General features: G+C 40.5%; 1 protein-coding gene across 1 annotated transcript in view; it reads right to left on the bottom strand.

Moving 5' to 3' along the window:
- The window catches only part of GRB2 (growth factor receptor bound protein 2), a 59,503-nt gene that overhangs the window by 5,930 nt on the left and 28,206 nt on the right, over positions 1-25,367 (bottom strand). Inside the window, exons 3-4 of the mRNA XM_081162770.1 lie at positions 6,338-6,435; positions 77-199 (exon numbers count right to left, since the gene is read on the bottom strand). Of these exons, the coding sequence (XP_081018896.1) occupies positions 77-199; positions 6,338-6,435 (221 nt within the window). The remainder of the gene's footprint in view (positions 1-76; positions 200-6,337; positions 6,436-25,367) is intronic.

Raw genomic sequence — 25,367 nt, 5'->3', positions numbered from 1 at the left:
GTCACCAGGCCTATGGCTTCACAACTTAGATCAGCTGGAGACAAGGATCCAGGCAACCAAAGCAGGAAATACTTACTTGACAGAGAGGGAGAAATCCCCAGGAGCACTCTCACTCTCTCGGATGAGGAAGGCCCCGTCATGCCGCTGTTTGCTAAGCATTTCTTCTGCCTTGGCTCTGGGGATTTTGCCAAAAAACCACCTAAGGAAGGAAGGCAAGCCAGTCAACATCTGCTTCCCCAGAAAGAAACGGGATATGCAGCCTCCGAAATGTGAGTAACAGAACACTCCCTCCCAGGGGAAGGGCCTCCCTCTTCACCCTTCAGTCTCAACATGCCCAATCACGCAGTTCAGTCAGGTCCTCCTTTGAGAGATGGACCATCTCCCTTCAAACGACTTCATCCTACCCCCCTCTCCAGAAAGCACTCTTTCTACTGAGGTAGACACTTAAAAATGGGCCTCCGGGGCCAAAGCCCATTGGGCTCCCTACTGACTCATTACAAGGTAAGGGGGAAAGCCCAGGCCTACTGATTTGAACCACAGATGTGGAGACAGGCTCCTTCTTGCAGCCATCTGATAAGGTTGCAGCTTTGCTACAATGCGAAATGGGGGTAGGAAAGCTGGAAGGCCCAGAAGCTGGAGACAAGGCTACTTCTTATAACAGCGCAAAGGGAAGAGGTCAGGCTGAGAGGGCAGCCTCCATTAGTAACTAAGGTTGGCATTCCTCTCAAAGCCAGTTTCTGCTGTCCCTGCTTAAGTTTAGCTTTTAGGAGCCATCAGGAACATCATCATAATATACCATGTGCATAGGCAGCTAGTTGCAAAATTCGATTTTTCATTTGAAGCAAGTTAGATTCTTCTGAGCCCAATGCTAATTCACCTTGGCCACAAGAAAAAGAGGGTGAATTCATGGAAAACTGGGAGCAACTGGCCTGTGGCTTACCAGGAGGAAGAGAACACTCTTAAAAAGCTTAAAGTCACAGCTGCCTAAGTATTTCACATAAAAATCATACTAATTAGGATGGATGAACTGTGAAAACAATGTTCTCTTTTCAACATTGTCTTTAATGTATTGTTATGAGTATTTTTTAAAAAGCAACCATGTTTCTTAGAGCTAATAAAGACCCATCTGATTCTTAAACTCCTTACATGGTAACTAACATTCATTAAATATACAAACTATAGTAACAAAGATACCAAGTAGTCCATTAACCTAAGTTATATATCTATCTTACTATAAGCAATTGCATTGGCAAGAGGTCTCTAAAAGAATACACTATACTAAAATCCAAACAGAGATACCTGAGTTGCTAGGATGGATACATTCAGAAGATTCCATTAGTAACCTTTAAACATTCCTAAACCTACCTACTTGTGCCTTTCTCATTTCGCTCCTCTAATGCTAAGCTGCCAGGAGCTGGTACTATCTATCTTCCTGCTTCTACAAATAACTTGAGGGTAAGTCCTCCAGTGCCTGGAAGTCAGGCCACACAAGAAAAATCACATATTAATAAAATAGAAGGATCTCCAGTTATGGAAGGAGAGCTAACAGTCCTGAGACCATTTAAATATTTTCTATTTTCATCTCTGGTGCTTTCAAGTTTATAATGGACTCGCACGCACAGGCATCCCCTGGGGTGGGGTGAAGTTACTCGACAACCACGCTCTTTCCTCCTAAACCCCCAAGAGCTTCCCAGCACGCAGGCATTTTCTTTCCTTTCCTGCTTTTTAAAATATAAGTAATAAATATAAATTAAAATACCCTAGATGTGCATGAAGTAAAAATAAAAAGCAAGACTCCTCCCTCAAACTCCCCAGAGGTCGAAACTGCTGGCAGTTCTATTTGTATGTTTTTAGAACCTTCCCTTATGGTGCACAGATAGATAGATAAGGCTGCAGGGGTTTCTTGCCCCCAGTTGAAAATTAACTCAATTTTATTTTCAATTAAAAAACAAAAATGGCAGTGAAGTAAATTACACTAATTGGAATTTTTGCAAAGTAAACACACCCGTTAAAAGCACCCAGATTGAAAAATAGAAAATTAGTTGGAGACTTTATTAGGTAAATACTTCTTTTGTATCTACTCCCATTTTTAATAAGCATGTGTGCGCGCACCCTTCCCCCCAAGGATGTCCCACAGCATAAGGGCCATCACACTATATGAGGAACGCTTCACTCTGAGTTACACCATTTAAATACTATCACCCTAAGTTTTCACAGCATTTAATACTGCTTATAAATTTGATTAGCCTCTTTTAATGGTGATATTTATGTGTAACTACATGGCTATGGTCAAAATTTTTAAAATCTTTAGAAAGATGTGTTTATACTACAATACAAATAGCAAAGGAGAAAGCTAATGGGAGGAGGCTGCTTATTTTGCAATTTAATTCTTTACATCCCATAGGCTCCCACCCATATGCATTTAATGTGAAAGCACATAGTTGGATCCACCCCCAGTATCTACAACTCATCTTGCAACACTAATGCCAACAATCATTTTGTAGTCTGTGTTTAATTTGTTAACTCAAATGTTATATTAGGTCCTACTCCATTTTAAACTTCCCTCTGCCTAACAAAAGCTAAAGGTTTTGGGGGTGGGGTAAGGAAGAGGAAGGGAGGGAAGAGAGGAGGAGAGACCTGGTACTCTGTGCTCTCCCATAGCTATGAAACCAACATTAACTGTACTTATGGGTATCCAGCCACAGAGCAGTCCCGTGACATGAAACATGCCTATAAGACCAACTACCACATAGGTACAAGGTCATGGTCTTTTTTAGCAATTCACTCAGAGCTTGTAGTGGATTTTCAGCCAGAGTCTGTGAAGAGCACCAGTACTGGATGCTTCCTGATCAATTATTTGAAGTTCTTTATAGTGGGGAACCAGGCATGAGAGTGACTCTCCCTAAAAGACTAACCAGCCAATCAGGTCAGTAACCACTACTTTCCAAGGAAGGTAGCCTTTCCTATATTTTCTTTCTTTTAAAAAGAAAATTAATTTTGAGAGAGAGAGGGGAAGGGAGAGGGAAGAGAGAATCATCATCGAGCCTGGCCGGGCATGGCTCAGTGATTAAGCATCGACCTAGGATCCAGGAGATCGAGGTTCAATTCCTGGTCAGGGCACATGCCCGGGTTACAGGCTCAATAGCCAGTTGAGGGCATGCAGGAGGCAGCCAATCAATGAGGAATCTCTCATCATTGATGTTTCTAGCTCTTTCTCCCCTTTCCCTCCCTCTCTCTAAAATCAATAAAGATATATTTTTTAAAAAAAGGAGAAACATCGATGTGAGAGTAGAACATCGATTGGTTGCCTCTTGCAAGCCCCCCTACTGGGGATCTGGGTTCAAGCCTGCTCCCCGGGCATGTGCCCTGACTGGGAATCCAACTGACAACCTTTCGGTGCATGAGCAATCACCCAACCAACTGAGCCACACTGGCCAGGGTTCCTGTATTCTCTTAATAGTCAGATTTGTAATGCCTCTGTCACCTGAAACAATCCAAAGGAAAATAAGGATTTAGAGCCACAGGCATTTTATTTAATACAAAAATTACAGTATGATGTTCTGCTGAGTTCCCTTTCAGTCTGAAAATATGAAAATGAAAAGGAACTTAAATTGGTTTTGTTATCATTGCATTTGGTGCTGGAGTCAGCAAATCACAGCCCTTGGCCTAAATCTGCCCAGTCTTTGTATGGCCCACAATCTAGGACTGTTTTTAAAAAATTTAAAGGGTTGGTTTAAAAAATTAAAAAGAAGACAAATGTGTGTCATGGCAGAGACTGCATGTGGCCCACAAAGCCTACAGTATTTATTATCTGCCTTTTACAGAAGTTCAGCCAGCCCCTGATCTATTTTGAGGCTGGACCAAAGGAATAGATGTGCACATGTTACTTGGCTCCCATGGACCGAGGGAGGCAGAATGCACTGGGATCCAAGGAGCCCTCCCCTCCCAGGAGCCACCACCCCGCAGCACCTCCCCGAAGAGTGCATTCCATGACGCTGTCCTGAAAAGCCTGCACAGCCCCCCAAAAATACTGACACTAAGTGACTATAAGAACTCAAAGATGTGCTCAGCACACTTCCCAAGAGTATAAAAGACGACGACATGAATTTTCCAGGTAATCTAAAGCAATAAATTGGGGGGGAGGGGTGAGAGACCAAACTCCTGTAGTTACAAAGATATAAGACAGTACAAGTTCCAAACAAAAACTAGAAAAAAAGTTTATAAAAAATTAGGCTGGCTTTCACCTTGTAAATCATTCAATGAAACTTTTATTGAGGCATTATAAGGTGTCTGGTTCTTCCTGAAGTAAAAAGAAGTTTCTCTGAGTACCTCACAGTTCCTTCGTTATAGAAACATCTCTATAGATATCTTCCCATTACCCACTGCAGGGTATCCCCGCCTTCTCTCCAGGCTAAGGCTTCCTGGATGTGATCTCTCACAGAGCTTCATATTAACTACATGGAAATTTTATCATACCATAATTTAACTATAGCACCGAACTTCCCTGCACCTAGCAGTCTCTGCCACATAAGAACTGTGTAAGAGTTTATTGACCAAGGCGTGAACCAACAAACAGCTTTATGGTGAAGCTCCTGGATTATTTGTTTCGTTTTATAGAAAGTGAATCATCTTTTTAGAACAGATTCGGTTTATAAGGTAGCATTTGGCACACATTTAATTGCTAGTGGTCATTACCTCAGAAAGGGGTATGTGTATGGGGAGAAACTCATATATTGCTCTATAGTTTTCCACACTGTGAGTCTTTTATAATGAGAACTATATTAATTATTGGCATTGAAATAAAAATACTAGAGGCGTTCCTAACCTGTAGGATAAAGAGGAATAAACTAGACAATCTTGAAGGTCACTTCGAGTTCTATGATGTAAACTCTGTGTAAGATGACGCAGGCTCTGTGTATGATGATGCAGGCTCTGTGTATGATGATGTAAACTCTGTGTATGATATGTAAACTCTGTGTATGATGATGCAGGCTCTGTGGAAGATGATGCAGGCTCTGTGTATGATGATGCAGGCTCTGTGGAAGATGATGCAGGCTCTGTGTATGATGATGCAGGCTCTGTGTATGATGATGCAGGCTCTGTGTATGATGATGCAGGCTCTGTGTATGATGATGCAGGCTCTGTGTATGATGATGTAAACTCTGTGTATGATGATGCAGGCTCTGTGTATGATGATGCAGGCTCTGTGTATGATGATGCAGGTTCTGTGTATGATGATGCAGGCTCTGTGTATGATGATGTAGGTTCTATGGAAGATGACATAGGCTCTGTGTGAGATAACGTGTGGTTAATATCTTGCTCTAGTATTTGAGGGAAGAGAAATGACAAGTACATATTGTAATAATAACAATGGGGGAGAGGGACAAATGGGCTGGTACCCAAGGTGGGTCAAGTCATCTAAAAGTCTCATCACTTGTATTAACCCAAGTAGACAGAATTTCTTCACGTCTCAATGGCATTCTAGTCTGAGCACTGAAAGCCTCAGTTCCTCCTGACATATTAGGCATGAAAAGACTGCTTCAGGGGTAGGAGCAGGGCCAAAGAAAGAGGTGACGGTGAGGGTGGGAAGACAGTGATCTGTAAGGGTTCCCAGGGTCCCACTGTCTCACATATCAATATGAAAGGAGGGGCTCTAGAAAAAGAAGGAAAAGAAAAGGAAGAGAAAAGTTCACTGCTCTCAGCAGCTTGGAGTAGGAGAGCATTTTGTTTTCTCTGAAATGGGAACACTAAGTGGAGAATAAGAGTAGTGAGTACAATAAACATTTACTGAGAACCCATTATATGCCAAGCATTGTGCTCTGGGGATACAAAGATCAGTAAGATATGGTCCCACAGGAAAATCAAACATATCAATATAAAACTATGTGATAAGTACCCTTTCTAAAACTCAAAAAAAATAAATAAATAAATGCAGAATTATGAAACATCTGGCTGCAAGGGTTTCATAGAAAAAGAATTATGGACCTGCATAACTCCTGTTTTATTACTTGAAGATCACTGATAGCTATTAATCTAAAACATATACAATATTATTATGCAATAGTATATAATTAATGTTTTAAAGAAACAATTGTTTCATTATTTAAAGATCACTAGTAACTACTATTTATCTGAAACATATACTGTTATTGACTGTTCTATTATTATTATGTACTATTATTAATAACATGAACATGCAAAATCAATATGCTTTGTTAATTCCCTGGGAAGACTGAATTAAAAGTATGACATGCATCGCAATGACCTCAATTTTAAAAACATTACTGGAAACAAGTAGGCAGGTATGACCCTTGGGAGACAGTAGAGCCCAACTTACGGATGTGGTTTCATTTCTATGTAATTCTTGGGAATGAAGCCATCTTTCCCGTTGAGTTCTGCCTTGTACCAGTTCTGATCACATTCTTCATTCAAAACCTAAAAAGAAATAAGACAAGAAAAGAAAATCAATCATGTCCTTTTCACTCTTAAAAGGGTAGCAACTAAGACAATTTTGTTGTCGTTTAGGTTTATTTGTAAAAGGTGTTATTTGAATTATTATCAGGTACATGGATGTAAGAAGAACTTCTGGAAATGTCAAATAACCAGTATCATGCCAACTCTGATAGTTAAAATTAAAAGGAAAAATAAATTGTCCCTGGAAATGAGAGTCCAGGCTCCCAAACACCTAACATTAAACCCTCAGTAGAAGAGTAGAACGGAGGGTGATGGGGAAAAGTACCAAATTAGCCTGGGAGTAAAAATCCTGGAAAACAGCAAACCCTGACACTGCGTTCTGCTGAGTGAACACAGGATCAGAAATGGGACCTGACGATCCATGGTTATCAGCTACTGACTCACACGTAGATTTTCAGATCCCAAATAAGTGTTCTCTCCAGTACTGCTTCCTGTGAGTTACGTGGATAGGCTAGGCCAGGCCGGGACTCTGTAATCTGTAGAGTACTGTAAGTTGCAGGACAGATCCAGGTATAGTATAAAGGCCATCCTTTGAATTCTAGATTTCTAACAAACAGCAAAGGGCAGAAGGCATTTTTAAAAAGTAGGTAACTTAAAAGAGAAAACAGAAGTGTGAGCCAAACTCCAAAATGGTGAACACAGGAAAATGTTGATGGACTAGTAAGTGGTAGTCAATGTACACTATACAACAAAGTTCCAAAAGGAAGTTGGCAAAATTCTTTACAAATGGTTTATTCAAGGTACTGAGCAATGCTGTACTCATTGCCAAATCAGAACCTAGATTGCTTTAGAGTGTATGATGTGTATGTATTGGCATTGCAGAGTGAGACGGGACTTTAGATAAGACTGAAAGCTAACCAACATAAAAGCCCAGCATTAAATGAGCCTCGAAGATAATTCACTCAGAACAGAGGTTATGCCCTGCGGAGCCTTACAACACTGGTGCCTGTGATGCTGGTCAACCTCTGGCCCAGCCCCTAGGCGACTGAGTTTAATTAAGTGTTCAAGATAAGGTGGCAAATTCTGCCTGCGTGAATTAGAGAGCTCTGAAAAAAAGTCAGCTACTGGTAAATCCCGTTACAGTCAGTGATGAAAACTTGTTTCTTTTCATCACTGTTTTTCCCTAAAAAAAATAAAATCATATATTAAATACTGTGATGATACAAACTAATATATGTAAAATACACTCATAATTTTAAAATCTGCATTTCAAAAACACTAACCTGTGGTGTAGCCAGCAAAGCTGTTCTGTTGCTAGCCAATCGCGAAGTGCATATGGAGGAAGATGGTTCGGGAGGGAGAGTGTCCTTACGGCGCTCCCTGCTAAGCCTACACTGGAGTCCCTCAGCGGTAGGGCTGACCCACCAGCATCAAATGAGATGCTGTGACCTCAGGAGGGAGCCGACACCCCATAGACATCACAGCAGACTCAATAGCATGGGAGCAAAGGTGCTATTTTAAAAGCTGCTTAAAGCAGGGTTTTGTTATCTACCAAAAAGAAGGGCTTGAAGAAAAATGTGGCCTAGTAATTATTTTATAAAGCATCATTTTATTACAATAATAATAAACTTTAGGCTTATGAACAAGTTTTTCAAAATGTCTTTAAAATTCTTGAAATGGTGACAGAGGAAGAGTCAGGAGGTGATTATGGCCCATTTGGGCATCAAAGCAGACTAAGGTAATCACGTGAAAAAGGTCCTTTTTAATTTAAGAACAACTCTTTCTGTCAGGAGTTCACATAGCAACACATTCTTCTTGTCACTTTTACTAAAAGAGGCAAACCTGCACCTAAAAGTGCTCCCCCAAGAAAAACCAACTTCGGGGCAATTCCCAGACTTGGAACCAACTTAGAACTATGATTTTCTGCAGAACAAAATTATTACTTGGTGTTTGGTATGCTTTTCTCCCCAAGAAGGCAGGAAAATATGGAATTAATGTGTTTATTTTTAATGTAATGTGTGAGTAAGCAAACAGAGAAAATTTTGGTTCTCTGGAACATTCTAGCATCCAGAATGTCACTTCACCAGAAAGCCAAAATGTTGCTGTGCATGCCTCAAAACCCCTCTACTCTGGAACTTAAGAGTATCTCTGCCAACTGTAGGCCACCCTGGAACTCAGGGACCAGGCCCGTCCACCCACCCGCTCTACTGGTACATCGGCTTTTACATGCAAGCCTTGGAACCAGGATGGCATAATTAAAAAGATATTTAAAAATTAAGTTTTACTCACATGTTTAAAATAGCAAAGGACACAAATTAACATAAGTAAGTCTACCGTGCAGCAGAGAAAGGGACCAGAACCATATGTGGATACGTCTGCACCTACAAAGACTGTACTTAATCTGCTCTGGTTTTAGATGAAAGCTCACATCCTTCACAAGTAATTTTAAAAGCCTGATCAGAGTTCTGAGAATGAGGAAGCTGCTCCCACCACCACTTCCCCATGACAGAAGGCAACTCACTATGTACTCGGTCCAGCACCTCTTAACAAATAGATGGCCGAGTTCAACAACCACATTTTCAATTTTGAAAATTCCAAGGATTGTTTTTAGCTATTGCCCCATAGCTGCATGTTCTATTCCAACCTCCACATTCCCTCAAGTTATGACTCTGTGGCCACACAAAACACTTTGGTTTAACGGAAGCAGATTGATCAAGAGATGAGATTAGGAAAGGAGAAGAGACAAGTTTCGATGAAGTACAAACTTTTCACAGCCCCAACATATGGAAGGGAGCAGAAAATAACAGTGAGACTTCCGAAACCCCTACAATGATGGCTTACCATCACTATGAAAAAAGACATGCCCAGAAATAAAGCTGTCTTCGTCTGGACAGCTCAGAGCATTCCACATGTCCCGTCTATTTGTCTGTATTAAGTGACTCTGGTAACATTAATGGCTCCTGCCCCCATCCCTCACCCCCAACCCGAGACCGTTCTCAACACAAATTCCCATTTACACCAATACCAATTAGAAGCTTTTTCAGAAGTTAAGAAAAAGGAATGGCTAGAGGTCAAAGGTTTAGGTCTCAGACCCCTTAGGATGTACCTGATTTGATGGCAAGAGCATAGGACTCAAGAGGCTGAACACATGGGCTCACACTCCATTTTCACCAACAATGAACTATGTGACCGGGGCAAATGACCATTCTCTAGATTTTGGTTTCACCAGCTATAAAGTAGTGACAATACCTGCCTCCCAGGGCAACCGGGCGGATTCCATGAGAGGCTGTAACAGGCAGCCCAGCCACCAGCACAGAGCCACACTCCAACTGCTGCAGTGGACACACTGACCTCCCGTTACTCCGTGGTGCACATCAGCACCATCAGATCTAACAGAACTCAGCAATCCTGGGGGGCTGAGTTTTACCTTCACTAAGTTAGGTATCGTTGATGTAATGCTGCCCATGGGCACCAACAGTACACATAGTAACAGAGGACTAGGACTCTGTTTTATTCTGAAAACACATGATTCTGTGCTGACTCAAAAAAGACTTTAAATGTAGAGTTCAAGGATCACAATAGCTAACTCCCTTCCTGTCCCTTCTATACCAATACTAGGAGACAAGAACTGCACTTAATTTTCTACACAAATTATAGAAAAAGGTGTCTTTTAGCCAGCTTGCAAGGGGTTCAACATTTCTTCAGGGAAAATTATTCAAAGCTTTATCAATTTGTGAAGCAATTTGTATAACAGCATTTGTGCAGGAAAGATGGAAACAATTACATATTTAAGTTCTTACACATAAAAACCCCCAAAATACCACTTATAGCTGGTCTCTGCATTACAGAAATTCAACATAAGCCTGCGAGTTTCCCCCAGCTCTTCAGAGATCAGTCATTCAACCCCAAGGAGCAATACTGATATACTGCCATGACTTAGAGGGCTTTTAAAAGACTTAACCCCTAAGAAAAATTCTACAGGGCCCTGGCTAGGGTAACAGTACTGGAGAGCCATTTAAAATCAGTTCTCTTCAGTTGCCTATTATATACTTTATTAGAAACTATTAGAATGCTCTTCATTTTCTTAGACTCCCTAAGTATGGATTACTGACTTGGCCTCAAACTACACTGACTCATTACTAACATTTTAAATAAGTGCTTTATAATCACCACCTCCATCTGTTACAATTTTTGCTCAACATGAAAAACATCTTGGCTACGCTGTCTGTCTACTGTGTGCCAAATCATGAAAAACACCCACACTGTAGATAAATTATTCTGAATTTTAATAATGAGATGACCAACTTAAAGGTAGTTTAATAATTAAGGTTCCTGGTCCTACCAGAAACCTTAAATTGTTTACCCAAGCACACAGAGAGCAACAGTCTGCAAGTGCACATTGCCAGGCCAATTCCATGCTGAACAAATACAACCCAAGAAAAGACATGCCAAGCACTGTCTGACTCAGTCAAGACACTTGACAGGTAGTTGGTCCTTAAAGACCAGAAAGTTGAGAAGAAATGAAATGCATTTATGAAGTTTTAATCCTCCTAATTTTGGCAGATTTGTAAAACTGTGTGTAAACATCAAATTATGCTGTTCTATTACATGGTTTAAGGAAAACCTAGTCATTAAAAAAAAGTATTTATGTAACGATATGAAGTCAAGGGGGTAGTTTTCGTTATGGTAATGACTTCTCTCAGCAAAAGTATAATATCTATGCCATGAAGTGCTACACTTAGTTCCCTCTGAAATGGATATTTCCACAAGATTAATTTCTTTTGGGATCCAGGAGTTCTAAATCCTTGTTTATGCTTTCTTTTAAGAAAGAATTCTATTTATCAAACTAATGAAATCCAAAGGGCATTTGCTGGTCAAGCCTACCCTCTGACCGCTAGTGACACAATGTGAGAGGTCCTAAGTTTTGCCCTTTAAACATTTTTAAAAGGAAAAGAACGAAAAAGGGGGGGAGTGTGAAAGGAAGGGAAGAAAAAAAATCCCAAACTCCCAAATTTTCCACTGGTAAAATAATTCACTACTTTTATACTGCTGCCATTTGAACAGCACCTCCTTTTCTGTTTCCCAAGTTAGATCTCTCTACCCTCTCTAAGCAGCTGCTATAAATGGGGATCAGTTAGCGGATCAAGAGACGAGGGCCTATCAAATGTCCAGGCGCCATAATTTAAGGCTGAATTGGTATGACCTCAATCTATTTAGTGCTCCAAATCAGTTCAAACACCACTGTTTTGGGTTTAGAAGTCTTAACCCAAATTATCCTTAGCTTGGCATTCCCGTTTCTGTGAGTTGGCCATTACATACTGAACTGCCCTCACCCACCCCATTACCCCACCAGGTGAGCCCTTCAGTCTAGTGAGGTGTGCCCCTCTCCCGCTCTAAGCACCGTGCACTCCCCTCGTGCTTTCCTTCTGGTTGGACTGTCTTCTTCCTTATATATTTGGATCTTTCAAGATTCAGTTCAGAGCTTACAACCAGTTTGGTCGCTTTTCTGTTTCATCTTTATAGTATTTAATGGAGGATCATGGTCAATAACAACATGTAACTCCTTATGACATCTTGCCTACCACTACTTTGTACTGTGTATTGATATGTCCTGGTCCCCTTCTAAACTAAATGGAAACACCCTACAGCTGGCTCCACACCCAATTCTCACGTGAAATCTCCACAGCTCTTAGAATGGTATCTAGTTTATTCTGAGGGACTGACCTGTATATGGGGACTTTGTTCAAAGTAATGTACACAGTATCACAGAGCTAGCTGGGTATAGAAACAACAGAACGAGCACCATGCATTACACATTACCATCAAATTCCTTGGTGAAAAACAATAACCTCTTAAACAGACCCTAGAAAAAAGACTGATTGCTGTGAGTTTGTTCCCCCAAGTAAGGAGGGGAAAATAAAGGACAGAAGAACTAGGCCATCAGTCTTCCTGTAACTTAAGCACCACTGCCAAAAGACTTTCAGGTGGGGTACCTCAAAAGGGGGTATGCCAAATCTTTTCCACAAGACTACCTGCTTCTACTTTCTCCAAGGAAAAAACGTATTAGGGTGGGGACATGGGGTGGGTGAATAGGGAAGGAAAATTTCCGTATGAAATGGATTAGAGGGGAGAGGAGGTAAAGCTCTGTTTCTGTCCATGCTAGTACCTCTCAGCACGGGGCCCTTTCTGGAATGTTAAGATGCCTGGTTCAACCTGCACATTTGACTTGTGATTGACTTTTGCACGGTGTTAATTTTAGAGCTACAACCACTCCAACAAAATTCTTACAAGAGACATTATGGAAGACCTGTGACTTTTTACTTTTCCTTTGAATGGCAGCTAGGCTATGTATAGAGAGAAAAGGGATGAGAGACAGACACACACAAATGAGCAAAATGATTATATTAAGAGCTCAGGACCATTCCTGAATTTTTTAAAAATGGAAGAGTTCCATTATAATGTTCATACATTCACACATGAAGGAAGGTGAACAATTAAGAAGACTAACCAAATTCAGGATGTTCCTTTTCTGATAAATAAACCAAATTGGATATTCTTATCAATTTCTCCAGGTTCAGTTGTCATTAAGAAGGCTGCTCATGACATTTTTAACAAAACAGGAAGGTAGTTCACACTTCTGTGCTATTACTCCACCCAGATAGACCTAGAGGCTGTGAAACCTAAATGCACAGGCAATACCCCAAAATAAACTTTCTATCAAAGGGGTACCAAGAGTTTCCATTCAAAATAACTGTCTTGTGTTTTGTGACTCATGGAAGACATTACTTTGGTGTAGCTGATTGCTCAACAGAAGAGTGAAATGCTCTCAGAATACCAGAATTTCAACTGCAGGGCGGGTAGGGGAGAGGGGAGAGAGAGATAGACATCAGGGATTTTCAAGAGAGAAAATTCTGTGCATTTGAAAAATTCAGCAATCATTTGATGGCCTGTACTAGGCAAGTACCATGCAACAAGCCCTGAGCCAAATGAGCTGAGGACACAATGGATCTGCCTTCTAAGGAGCTTAGAGTCTAGTAAAGTGCTAGTTGCAACACCATGTGATGAATGCCAGGAGAGAAGAAATTATGGGTACAATGGCAAGTATCAATTCAACAGAAAATATCTGAGTTCCAAACACTGAAAAGACCTAACTCCCATTGAGGGATACAGGAGCACTTCCTGGATGGAATGGGACTAGGTCATATTCTTTGCACCTTTAGTTCTGCTTGGCTATGGAGGACTGTGAGTGGAATGAAGGTGCTGGACTTCCCAATTTGTTATCAAACAAATGTAGGGATGGACTGTTCTCTTGGCCACACTGGTGGTGGTCATTAACTAAAAGACTGATTAAGCTTCCTGAAGTTGAAAAGTAAAACCTTTACTAATGGTATCAGAACTTCCTCACTGGAAGTAACCAAAATAACCTCAAACTTGCCCAATTCTTTACTTTAATAATATATATTTAGCTACTGTCATTATCTTGTTTACTAACAGAAGGCTTTCAATCTTAGGTCCAATTCTACAACCTTCTCCTCAAATAAAAAACCAAACAAACAAAGTAAAAAACAAAACCTCCCAGGCCAGGGGAGCAGCAGCCACCATTTTCTGACGACGGGCAAACCTGCTCACCAGGTCCGCTGTCCAAGATCTACTCGCATCCCGTCGCTTCGGCATAATAAAACAAAACAGAAGCTCCCAAAAAATCACTCCCCCCAAATTAATGACAACAGAATTTATTAAATTTCATTTAAGGCCTTATCAATTCAAGATGTGAACTCAAGGGTCTATTGATTTACAGTTGTTCTGTGACCCAAGAGCCACCTCCAAGAATGTAATTGAAAGAAAAACCAAAGCCCTGTCCATCACTGACAGCTGCATAAGGACCTATGACTGAAAATCCCAAGGCCAGGGGTGCTTACACCTAAAGCACTACCATTCTGATCTAAAAAAAGCTCGTTCCCACCGCAGTTCCCACTTCTGAAGCAGCTAATCTAGCTTCAGGTCAGTAGAGTGGGTAACCCGGTGGTAGGCAAAGAGGGGCCGGGATGGAACGGTAAGTCCACACCGTTCCCAGGGTGGAGGTGAGTGCAGGCAGTTAACCAGGTAATTACAATACCGTAGTGAAAACATGGATTAGTGTCAGTTTAAGTACCGGGTTAGGGAGCAAAAAGAGAAGAGCCAAATCTAGCTTGAGGGGAGGGCGATGCGGTCAGAGTCAATCTGAGGGGACACCCACAGGATCTCCTGTGGTATCTAGGCAAAAGGCTGCAGTATGCAAATTAGCGAGTTCAAGCTGGTATGCTAAGGATGACAACAAGTCGTCACTGAAGAGTGACATTCGGGTTGCATTTTTCATACAGAGACTGGTCCCCCTGGCTGAGCTGAAACACCCATTTCCCTGGAGCAGAGAGGAGCAGGCCAGCGCAGGCCAGGGCAGACTGGCACAGAATGGAGCAGACCAGCGAAGGGCAAAGCAGGCCAGAGCAGAGAGAGCTGCCTAGCAGGAGGGGCCTGGCCTCAGGGCCGCCTCACAGCCATGCTGTATCACAAGTGAACTGTTTAGCCCTGAATAAAGTTTCCTTCTTCACCCCCCACCCCCAAATAACCACTCCACTGTGCTGTGGGAACCAAGGGCAGGAAGACCAGGGGGCGAATACTGTAGCTGCCCAGGTGAAAGGTGACAGTGTTGGACTGGGGTGGGGCAGTGCGACTGAGGGAAGGAGATGGAGTTAAGATATTTTTGGGAGGTGGAATCAAAAGGGATTGATGATTAGGTGGGGCTCAGTGTTCTCCCTTCTTGATCACCAATTTTTCTGAAAAGCTTTAGAAAAACAGCTCTATAGAGCTGCTGGGTAATCTTCTACCCTTTAAAACCACCATGAGTAGAAAGCGTAATTTAATTTTTATTTTTAACTTAAACATTTTTTTATTGATTTTAGGGAGAGTGAGGGAGGGATATTGATGTGAGAAAGAAATAGCGATTGGTTGCCTCCGAGGTACCACACTGGGCATGAATCAAACTGGCGACCTTTCAGTGCACAGGACAACACTCAACCAACTGAGCCACACTGGCCAGGGCAGAAAACATAATTTTAAAAGGTAGATGGTACCCCTGTGCTGGTATTTTCATGTGCCTCTCCAGATCCAGCTGCCATCTCTTTTTGTGCCCTGGATCTGTATGGACCACAAAGACAGGCTCTCTTGCTTGCAGGCTCCCAGTGGACTCCACCAATAATGAGAAGGCCTGCAGGTGGCCCCCTCTGTGGAGGTGTCGGTGGACAGTCTTGGTCCCTCAACTGAGGGTCTCAGCCCTGCTCACAGTTCTTTCCTCCTCTACATTCTGGTACCTCCCTTCTACCCCACTGTCTTCTTCAGGCCTCAAGATGGTAACCCGGTTACTAGCTCTGGGCACCGCACTATCCCCGGTGGTTTCTAGAGAAACCCTGCCCACACCTTGTAAACAGTCTCATTAGTAAAGTCTCCTCAAATTAGCCAATTTAAGTGTGTCATGTGTTTCCTACAAGGACCCTGATTGAAATTACCCTCAATTTAGTTCTATCTTTTGGAACTCATTAAGGAGGTATTTCATTATCTAAAGTGACATTTGTTACAGGGCAAAAGCGTTGCTGGAAGTACTCAAATTCTACCAACCAAGTGGGTGAAGAACTATAAAAGAGCCTTGCTTTTCGAGGTCCACCATGCTTAAGCAGCCAAATAATTCTGCTTGCTAAGACAGCTATAAGGAACTGAGAAAGGGGATAAAGGTATGAAAATCCAGGATCTGTAATCTGGTCATTACTAGACCATCATAGTGATTTACAGGAACTATCCTCTTTGAATTGCACTTTAGTTAATGTTTAAAGTATTTACTATTCTGAAAGCATTGTGCTAGAAAGCTGCAATGGGAATTTTTTTTTTAATCCTCACCTGAGGAGGATATTTTTCCCATTGTTTTTCAGATGGGGGGGAGGGGGAGAGAAACATCGATGTGAGAGAGACACATCAACTGGTTGCCTTGCTTGCATGCCGACCAGGGATTGAGCCTGCAACCGAGGTACATGCCCTTGGCTGCAATCGAACCTGGGACCCTTCAGTCCCCAGGCCAATGCTCTAACCACTAAGCCAAACCAGCCAGGGCAGCAATGGGAATTTTAAAAAGAAAAACACAGTCTCTGGACTATGCCCAACCAACATAGCATTACTGGCCAGGGCCATACACATTATTTTAAGAATCTAAATTCACTGCTTCCCCCACAAGGTCCCCCTCTTTTTTCAGAAGCAGAATAGGGTGAGATATCAAATTTCATGCCGCCTCACAGGCTTCTCAAGATGACAAAATTTAAAAATTAGATAAAGTTTAATTATTCTCCATATTTACACAAAAGATGAAAATATATAAAAAGAATAATCCCTCAGTTATGAAGAATGATCCCATTTTTTTGAGAACTTGGGGACTGTTTAATTGCTATACAATTAAAAATAGCTACACTAAACAGGTATTACTTTTTTCACACAACCAATTCAAATGGCTATATAATGTGCAGGAAAACTTCAGAATCTATGAAAATATTGCATTTAACTGGTATACCCGGACACATTTACTCAGTTATTACTTATACTTTTCTTTACTTCCACAAGTGACATTAGGAGTCTTATAAGACCCCAAATATGGACACTTTCATCAAGAAAAATGGACATTAGTGTTCATGACATGACAACTCTTTCTAAGGACCTCTCCACTGGAATTGGAGGCAAATATAGCTGTTGTTAATAGACAGGCTAAATGAACTACCCCTCCTTTTACTGCTGGAATGGAGGCCTCTCTAGCAATTTACTAGCTTTTGTGGCCTCCTTCTTGCAGCTGCACAGCTCAGAAAGAGCAGGTTTGCAGAGAGGGCTGGGGCGGAGGCTGAAGAAACAACCCTGCTGCTCCAGGCATGCACCATCAAAAGAAGACAAGCCTAGCCTTGCTCTGCCTATTAGTTTTCTCTCTCTAAGCACCTACACACTGTTCCCTGGAAAATCAGCACTTTCATCCCACAGAAACGTCACAACCTGCAGAGAACAGAGGGACTAAGCGGACTAAATAATAGGATGTATTAATGCAAACAATGTGTCTGTCAGACCCTCAATTCCAAGCTACAAGGACTTCCTGATTTCATGTAGCATTTCAAGTGGGAAACTTGTGTACCACTTCGAGATTCTGGGTCAGTCCCGGAACTAACAGAGCAACAACATTCCTTTTGTCTGGAAATGCAAGGATGGACCAGGCATATGGGATTCACTCTCTTGCCCACAATAACAAGTAGTTTCCCAAGTCACAAAAATGATCAGACATTATTATGATCACCTAAGGTATGACTGGTCTGCAGCCCCAAAATGGTGTCATTAGACCTTGGTAATCTCTGTTCATGTGGAAAAGGGTATTAATGTCATGAATAGGTATGCATAATAGACCTATAATGATTAAGCTGTCAAATTCGAACTGACTAGAATCAAAGCCCCCTGTTTTCTACAGTTGAATATTCATTGTCAAAGTCATAGTTTGCAGCTCTGGGAGAAAAAGTTAAGCTGGTTAAAAATAATCATAGTTCCACTATTGGATGGCTTTCTCCTTTTCCTAGAGTTCTAATGACCTTGACACAATTTTTTCTGGCTTTACTACATTTTTAAGTTATTACAACTTTTCAAGGATGGTATTAAATGCCTGGAACACCCATTTCTCTCTTCAAAAGGTCTATCATTCTGGGACTTTCCTCCAATAATTTCCTTGGTTAAATGCACTGATTCCTAAATTTCACATTTTCCTCATTCTTGGTTTTTACTGTACTTTTCCAAGAAAGGATGCCTGGAAAGGAAGCATTTTGAGTCTTGGCTTGTCTGTCTGAAAATGCTGATTCTATGCTGATATTTGAATGATAGTTCAACTGGGTATAGAATTCAAGAGAACTCTGAGCTGAACAGTATTTTCCCTCAGATTTTGAAAGACCCTATTTTCTGGTATTCGGAGTTGTTCTTGCAGTTTACTGGCAGCCTCATTATCATTTCTTTACAGAGACTTGTTTCTTTTTTCTGGATGCTTTTAGAACCTTGTCTTTTTTCTTGTCATTTTGAAATTTAACAATAATGCATCTGAGTGTGGATCTGATTTTGTTCATTATGCTAGGTATTTGGTGGGCCCTTCACATCATCAGCTATGAGAAGTTATCTCTTTCTTTTAAAAAATTTGATATAGTTGTCTATACTCCGTGTCTCCAATTTCGTTCCTCCTGTTCCCTCCTCCACCCCTAACATTTTATTATAAAACCTTTCAAACACAGAGCAAAGTTAAAAGAATTTTACAACGAACACACATTTACCCATCACTTAAATTCTACCATTAACAATATGTGCTTTATCATATATCTATCTGTACATCCTTCCATTATCTACCTGTCCAGCATTTCAAAATTGCAAACATCAGTCCACTCTCTCCTAAATACTTCTGCATACATATTACCTATTGTTAAATATCAGCCTGCAGTGTTTTCTTTTGCTGTAAAATTTACATAGCCACTGCCACGCCCCATCAAGTTTCCTCGTAGTTTCCCCTGTGCCCACCATTCGCTCTGAACCCACTCCAAACATGCTTTTGCTCTCACCATTCCACTGAAACTACTCACAATGGTCATTAATGATCTCCTGTGGTTGAATTCAAAGGTCAATTCTCTGAGCTTATCTGACTTGGCCTATCGACAGCACATAACAGAGGTGATCATTTCCTTTGCCTTGAAACACTTTCTTGGCTTCTAGGACACAACACTTCCTAGAGTTTGCTTTCTACCTAACTGGCCACTCTTTTTGGTCTCATTTGCTAATTTCTTTGTATCTCATTAACTTTTAAAGTGCCCCAAGGGCTCCATCCCCTGAACCTATTTTCTTCTCTATCTACACTCATACCCTTGATTTTCTTGTCCAGGCTCATCGCTTTTATATATCCCAAATCAAAACACTTCTCTCTACTTCTACTGTTACCACTCCTGTTCAAGCTGCCATTACCTATTACCTCTTGCTTAGATTATTACACCGTGACTGCCTCACTGCTTTCATTCTGTCTCCTTCAAAAGGTTCTCAAGTCTATAAATCAAAATAACATCATTAAAATGTAAACCAGATCTGTCACAGCCAGAATGAGTGAAAGCGAACATGACAACTAAGCGTAATGTGGGAAGAACTAAGGAAATCTGAGTAAAGTATGGACTTTGGTTAATAATAATGTATCACTATTGGTTCACTAATTGTAAAAAATACACCATACTAACGTAACACTTTAATAATAGCGGAAACTTGGTGTGGGGTATACTTAAACTCTTTGCCTAACTTTCTGTAAATCTAAAATTGTTCTGAAAAGCAACTTTTATTTATTTATTTTTTAAAAAGGTGGACTGCCATTCTGCTTAATATCTTTCAATAGTTTCTCATTCCTCTAATGTCTGGTATTCCTCGGTTGTGTGCTCCTATCTAAAACTGAGGCAACACAAAAGCAGACTAGGAACTCTATTTAAAGTGGGGGAAGCTTGACAATTGAGGCTTTGCTTTGGAGTCAGTGAACAGAGCTCTTAGCTGTAGGTACCATTTCCGATGCCACAAACTTTTTTGAGACAATTTAGCAGAAGTGGTATTTTCTATTATCCTCAATGACAGTCCTATGTTTGTTGACAAATTCTCTCATTATATTGTTACCTCCCTTTGAAATTAAATTTTCTTCCTGTTCACTGTTCTTTGTATTTCATACTAAATACTAAACACTCAACTGTCCATACAAGCACAATGGAGAGGGGCCATAATGTAACTTAAACCAGTCATAGTGTAGGCGATACTTAAAATGCATTAGGTCTTTAAAAGTCTAATGAAAATATTAAATATAAGTATTTTTTCTAACAATTTAGGTAAAATGCCATTTGGAATTAATCTTAACAGGCCTAATGGCCACATTTTTAGTTTAAACATTTACTTACTTACAAAAGCTATCTTTCTTCCTCTACATTTACCTGTGTGCAGAGGATCTAATGACTAACTTAAGTAAAAGGAGGGAGAGGGTCAGTTTTAGAGTGCTCACCTCTGACTAACATAGCAACCACCACCCATCACTCAGTGCAGGTTCACAGTGCTTTCTGACTGTTGTGAAGTACACAGCACTGAACACAAATTTCTCCATTATCTCGTCCTCCCCTAACTCTCTGGTTTCACCTTCCTGTTACTTCTTGCCTTGAACTACAAGTTCCAACAATACCAAAGCTACTGCACGTAGCTTCCCAACTGCCAAGATGTTTTACAATTTTCAGACTTGGTATATGCTGTTTCCTCTGCCTAAGATGGCAAACTCAGACCTAACTTAAGGACCACTTCTCCACTACCACTGAACTTTGTATTATTATCATAATTCTATCATCACCCTTGTCTCAATATATAGTAATTATCTGTCTTCTCTACTAGATAAAGCTACTCGAGGGCAGGAGCCTCAAGGGCATCCAGTAAGTGTTTGACAGTCTGATTTGTCTTGCAAAGAAAAACCTTTGTTGGAGAGACAGTATGCTACAAAAATATTCTAGTTCTTCCTCAAAAGAAATGATAAATGATCTCTCAAATGTAAATGAAGAAATGTGATTATTACATAATGAACTTTTATGCCTGGTTCTTCTTACACATAATAAGAAAATGCTTCAGTAGCTTAAATCTCAAAAATATGGTTTCAACAGATTGCAACCACTTGTGTATGTATGTGCGCGCCCCCCACCCCACCTTAGAAAGACAATTCTGAACAAGAGGGACCAGTTTTATATGTGTTTGGAACAATTCCTGGTAACTATAAACCCTTTACACATCAAAAGACCAGATGGGATTTTAGGAGATTTTCCAATCCATTTTCCTCTTATAAAGCCTAGTAAATGAAGTCACAAACATGGGCAAGGTAACTGTCCTATTTCAGAAGGCGTCCACAGAACTATCCTTGAGCCTACACAAATGTAATCACTACCCATGCAATTTAGGTCAAACTCAGCAATAGTTCACACAGGACAGCAAAATACGACCATTACGATGTGTGTCTGCACAGTGAGAAATGATGTGACATAAAAGGAAGGTGTAATGGAGCGAAAAGGACACTGAGATCCAGTGATACCCACACTGTCCCTCCCCTAACCTTGCTCCAGTTCCTTGGCTCTTCTGGCCTTTATACAAATCCCTCATGAAATAAGACTGCAGGATGGAGCCCTATAATGTTAGTTTCTTTTTTACTTTAAAGTTAGAACTTAAAAAAGGTACACTGTATTGTGTACCTTTATATGACTTTTACATATACATTAAGGACAACCCTTCCCAAAGAGGGTATTTTTATTTTACAGAGGAACAAACTAGGGCTCAAAGAGGTAGAGTGTCTTAATCACAAACACAGTTAATAAAAAGTGAAACTGCAGTTTGATTCATATTCAGGTCTGTCTTGTTCTAAAAATATTTTGCTAATCTGCCTCCTGGAAAAGGGGGTAAAAACCTGAAACAAAGAAAATTACAGAGTGGCAAAGATACAAATAAGTATTTTTCCTTTGGGCAGCATACGGACAGAAAAAGAAGTCCATAGTCTACTATGCCATGGGAAGAGAAAGAGAAGTCCTAAGAAAAATGGGCCTAGACATAAATGTCATCATAAATTCTATCACTTCTTTACCACCGCTTAATTTATCAGGAAACACCATCATACTACTTCTCTGTTATATCTAGTCTTATGCCGCTGAAAGATGATACATTCTGAGAAATCTGTCATTAAGAGATTCGCTATGGGATCAGCGAGCACACGCATGACCTAGACGGTGTAGCCTACTGCACTTAGGCTATGTGGCATACCACCATCACATATGTGGTCCGCCCTTGACTGAAATGTTGTTACATAGCGTGAGACTGTATTTGCAAAGAACAAAAAATCTTGGATAAAAGGTATAGGGAAATATTCTAAAGAGTTTGAGGAACCATCCTAAAAATCATGGGGGAGGACCTGGGGCAGGCATGCAGGACAATAAACTCCCCCCAAATTAGGGAGAAAAACCCCACCCTTCCTTATTTAGGTTTTAACATCAATGAAAACATGATTTCATGAACAAAATATATTATGTTCATAAATGTGTGTTATTTACCGAGCAACTCTACTCATAGAGATTAAATTAATATTGTAAATTATAATGTGGTAAATATTTTAGGATTCCTGTCGTCCCACCCCTGGCATTTTTTTCAGCTTATTTTTGCATGTTTAAAGCAACCCCAAAGTTCCCTGTTGTAGGAGAACTGTATAAATATATACAAAGTATCCAAAAAAAGTATTACACACTTTGAATGATTTTAAAGTCAGTGTTTATTAGCATACAGTTCATTTTCAATACTTAAAAGAATCTACAGAAATGAGTAATTTTTTTGTCAATGCCTATTTTCAAACTGATGATCGTTCTGGTCCAGGCACTGCTGATAACGCGAAGCGATGGAATCCCCAACATCGGGAATCATTTCATTAGATATTTGCATGCCCTCAATTCATCGACTGTTGCCAGTTTGTACTGTAAACTTTATCTTTTATGTATCCTAATAAAAAAATGTCTAGTGGTATTTTAGGATAAATTTTCTTTGTTCAAAGCTATGTCTAGCTTCACTCATTATTTCAAATCAGTTAAATCTGAAAAGGAGTGAAAATATTAAGTGAGTTATCAGCTGTTAAAGTGTGTATACATTTTTTGGGACACCCTATATTTTTGAAGCATTACATATATTCTTGATAAGTGTTAGCATCACATATTTTGCCATAATCCTAAAGTTCCCATGAGCATTCCTGAAGCACTTCAGATTGGTGATGGAATTTATTGCCCTTAGCCTAGTTTTAGAGATGAGAAAAATAAAGAAGGCACACTAACATTCTCAGACAGACACATGGACTCGCTACAGGTACTCGAATGAGGTAATTCAGCATTTCCCAGACTTTAAAAAAAAATCATCAACCACCTCCCATAAAATGTTGCTACCATAAATATACAATATATCTATTATGTACAGTATGCACAAAAAGAATAAAGTTTTGGGACCCATCAGATATTATTTAATGTGTTGATTATTACCAATAAGCAATAGATACGTGTATGGAATAATTTTCACTTTATCCCTGTTCTTAGTATTTTAAATTGCTGGATGTAGGATAAGAAAAACAAAAATGAAAATTCTATGTGTTGTCAAGTTTACTCCTCTGGCCCCCTTAGGTCCATGGGCTTCATCTTGCTTTGAAAAATTCTAGAACTATACACCCACTCACCCATGGTTTTGCATTACAAATCCAGCCAGCTTGCCTCTGCTCCTTGTGGGTACCTAAGTACAATGGTGTGTGGGCCACTCTTAAAAAGGGCAGAACAGCCCTCCACCTCCAGCCAAGATCACCCAATTACTAATGTGACAAATACTGACAGCCAAATAAAGCACTACAATGAAAAGCTAAAGGCTTTCTCATTTGGGGAGTACAGGAGGGAAGAACAGGAAGTCTAGAGGACAAACAGAAAGAATTTAGAATTGTCTGTTTGAGTTTGGTAACTGAAGAAAACAGCAGTGAAAATAAAAGTGCTCAGAGGAGTTTGTTCTGGTTACCACACTTCAAAATCTATTCCTGTCACAAGGTATGTGAGTCTGTTTTGGGAAAAGGAAGATTACTTTCTATCACATAGATCTCCTGGTTTCTACATTAAGAATCAAGAGGCCTTTTCTCAAAGCTTCTGAATACCTAAATTATCTTCTTTGGTCAACGTATGCCCCAATACCCACCCACCAATAACTAACTGCCAGGTATTCCACCTCTTGACCTCCAAAATCTGCGACAGGGGCTAGGCTACTGTCACTTCCACTCACAACAGCACCTTCTGCTTTTGAGCTTTCTCTCTGGAATACCTTTTCCACTTTTGAAAACTCCAGGCTTGTGTAGAGGACAGTGATAGATACACTGCTTGATCGTCATGTCAGGAATCCAAAAGCACAATGAAGGCAAAGCATGTTACATTTGCAAAATGCTTTACTAGTTTCATTCTTATGAAATCACAACTCTGAATTTTTGTTAACCTTGTCCTAAGAGCAAATCAGCTAAAGAACACAAAGATAGCTGACCTGGTGTGTACGTATACCAGAAAGTCAACATAACGACTGCACACCACAAAGTTAACCTAGGATATTCCTGATCAAGTTTTACGACGGCCTCTTTCGGTTTCAGAGACAGCAGGAATGCATCTAACACCCTTGCTCACTGATGGTTCCTCTTCAAATGTTTGACATTCCTCGAAGTTCTTTTTGGTATCTTTCTAAACCTAGTTTCACTTCAGATAAAGCTCACCTCTACACACACTTCCATTACTGCCTATACTCTACTGGGATATATGCAAATCTCTGTAGCCCAAATCAGCCCATTCAACTGCCTAATATATCTCTTTTTCTGGATGTCTCACAAGCACCTCAATATTAACCATAACCAAATGGGACTCACGATATTCCAAAAAACCTCTCATTCCCATATTACCTTTCCCAGTTCACAGTGCTCACAGTCACCAAGCTGCCTTGGCCAAACTTCTCCCTCATCCTTCCTCCACTCCAGTTCCCTCCATTACTCAGATACACGTCCTCTTTAATTAGAATGTCTCTGCACAGTGCCATGACCTGACTTATTTCCCTCTCTTTACCACTTGCTGCAAAAATTTCTGTCCTAAAATGCAACTCTGATGTTATTTCCATGCTTAACATCCCCCAATTACGTCTTGCTCTTAAAGAATGAAGCCCAGCTGGGTGTGGCTCAGAGGTTGAGCATGGACCTAGGATCCAGGTGATCGAGGTTCAATTCGCAGTCAGGGCACATGCCCGGGGTTGCAGGCTTGATCCCCAGTCGGGGGCATGCAGGAGGCAGCTGATCA

This window comes from Miniopterus schreibersii (assembly GCF_964146895.1).
Source record: "Miniopterus schreibersii genome assembly, chromosome: 16".
In the NCBI taxonomy this organism is placed as follows: domain Eukaryota; kingdom Metazoa; phylum Chordata; class Mammalia; order Chiroptera; family Miniopteridae; genus Miniopterus; species Miniopterus schreibersii.
Note: the sequence above shows the minus strand (reverse complement) of the source record. Positions and strands in the feature narration are given on the sequence as shown.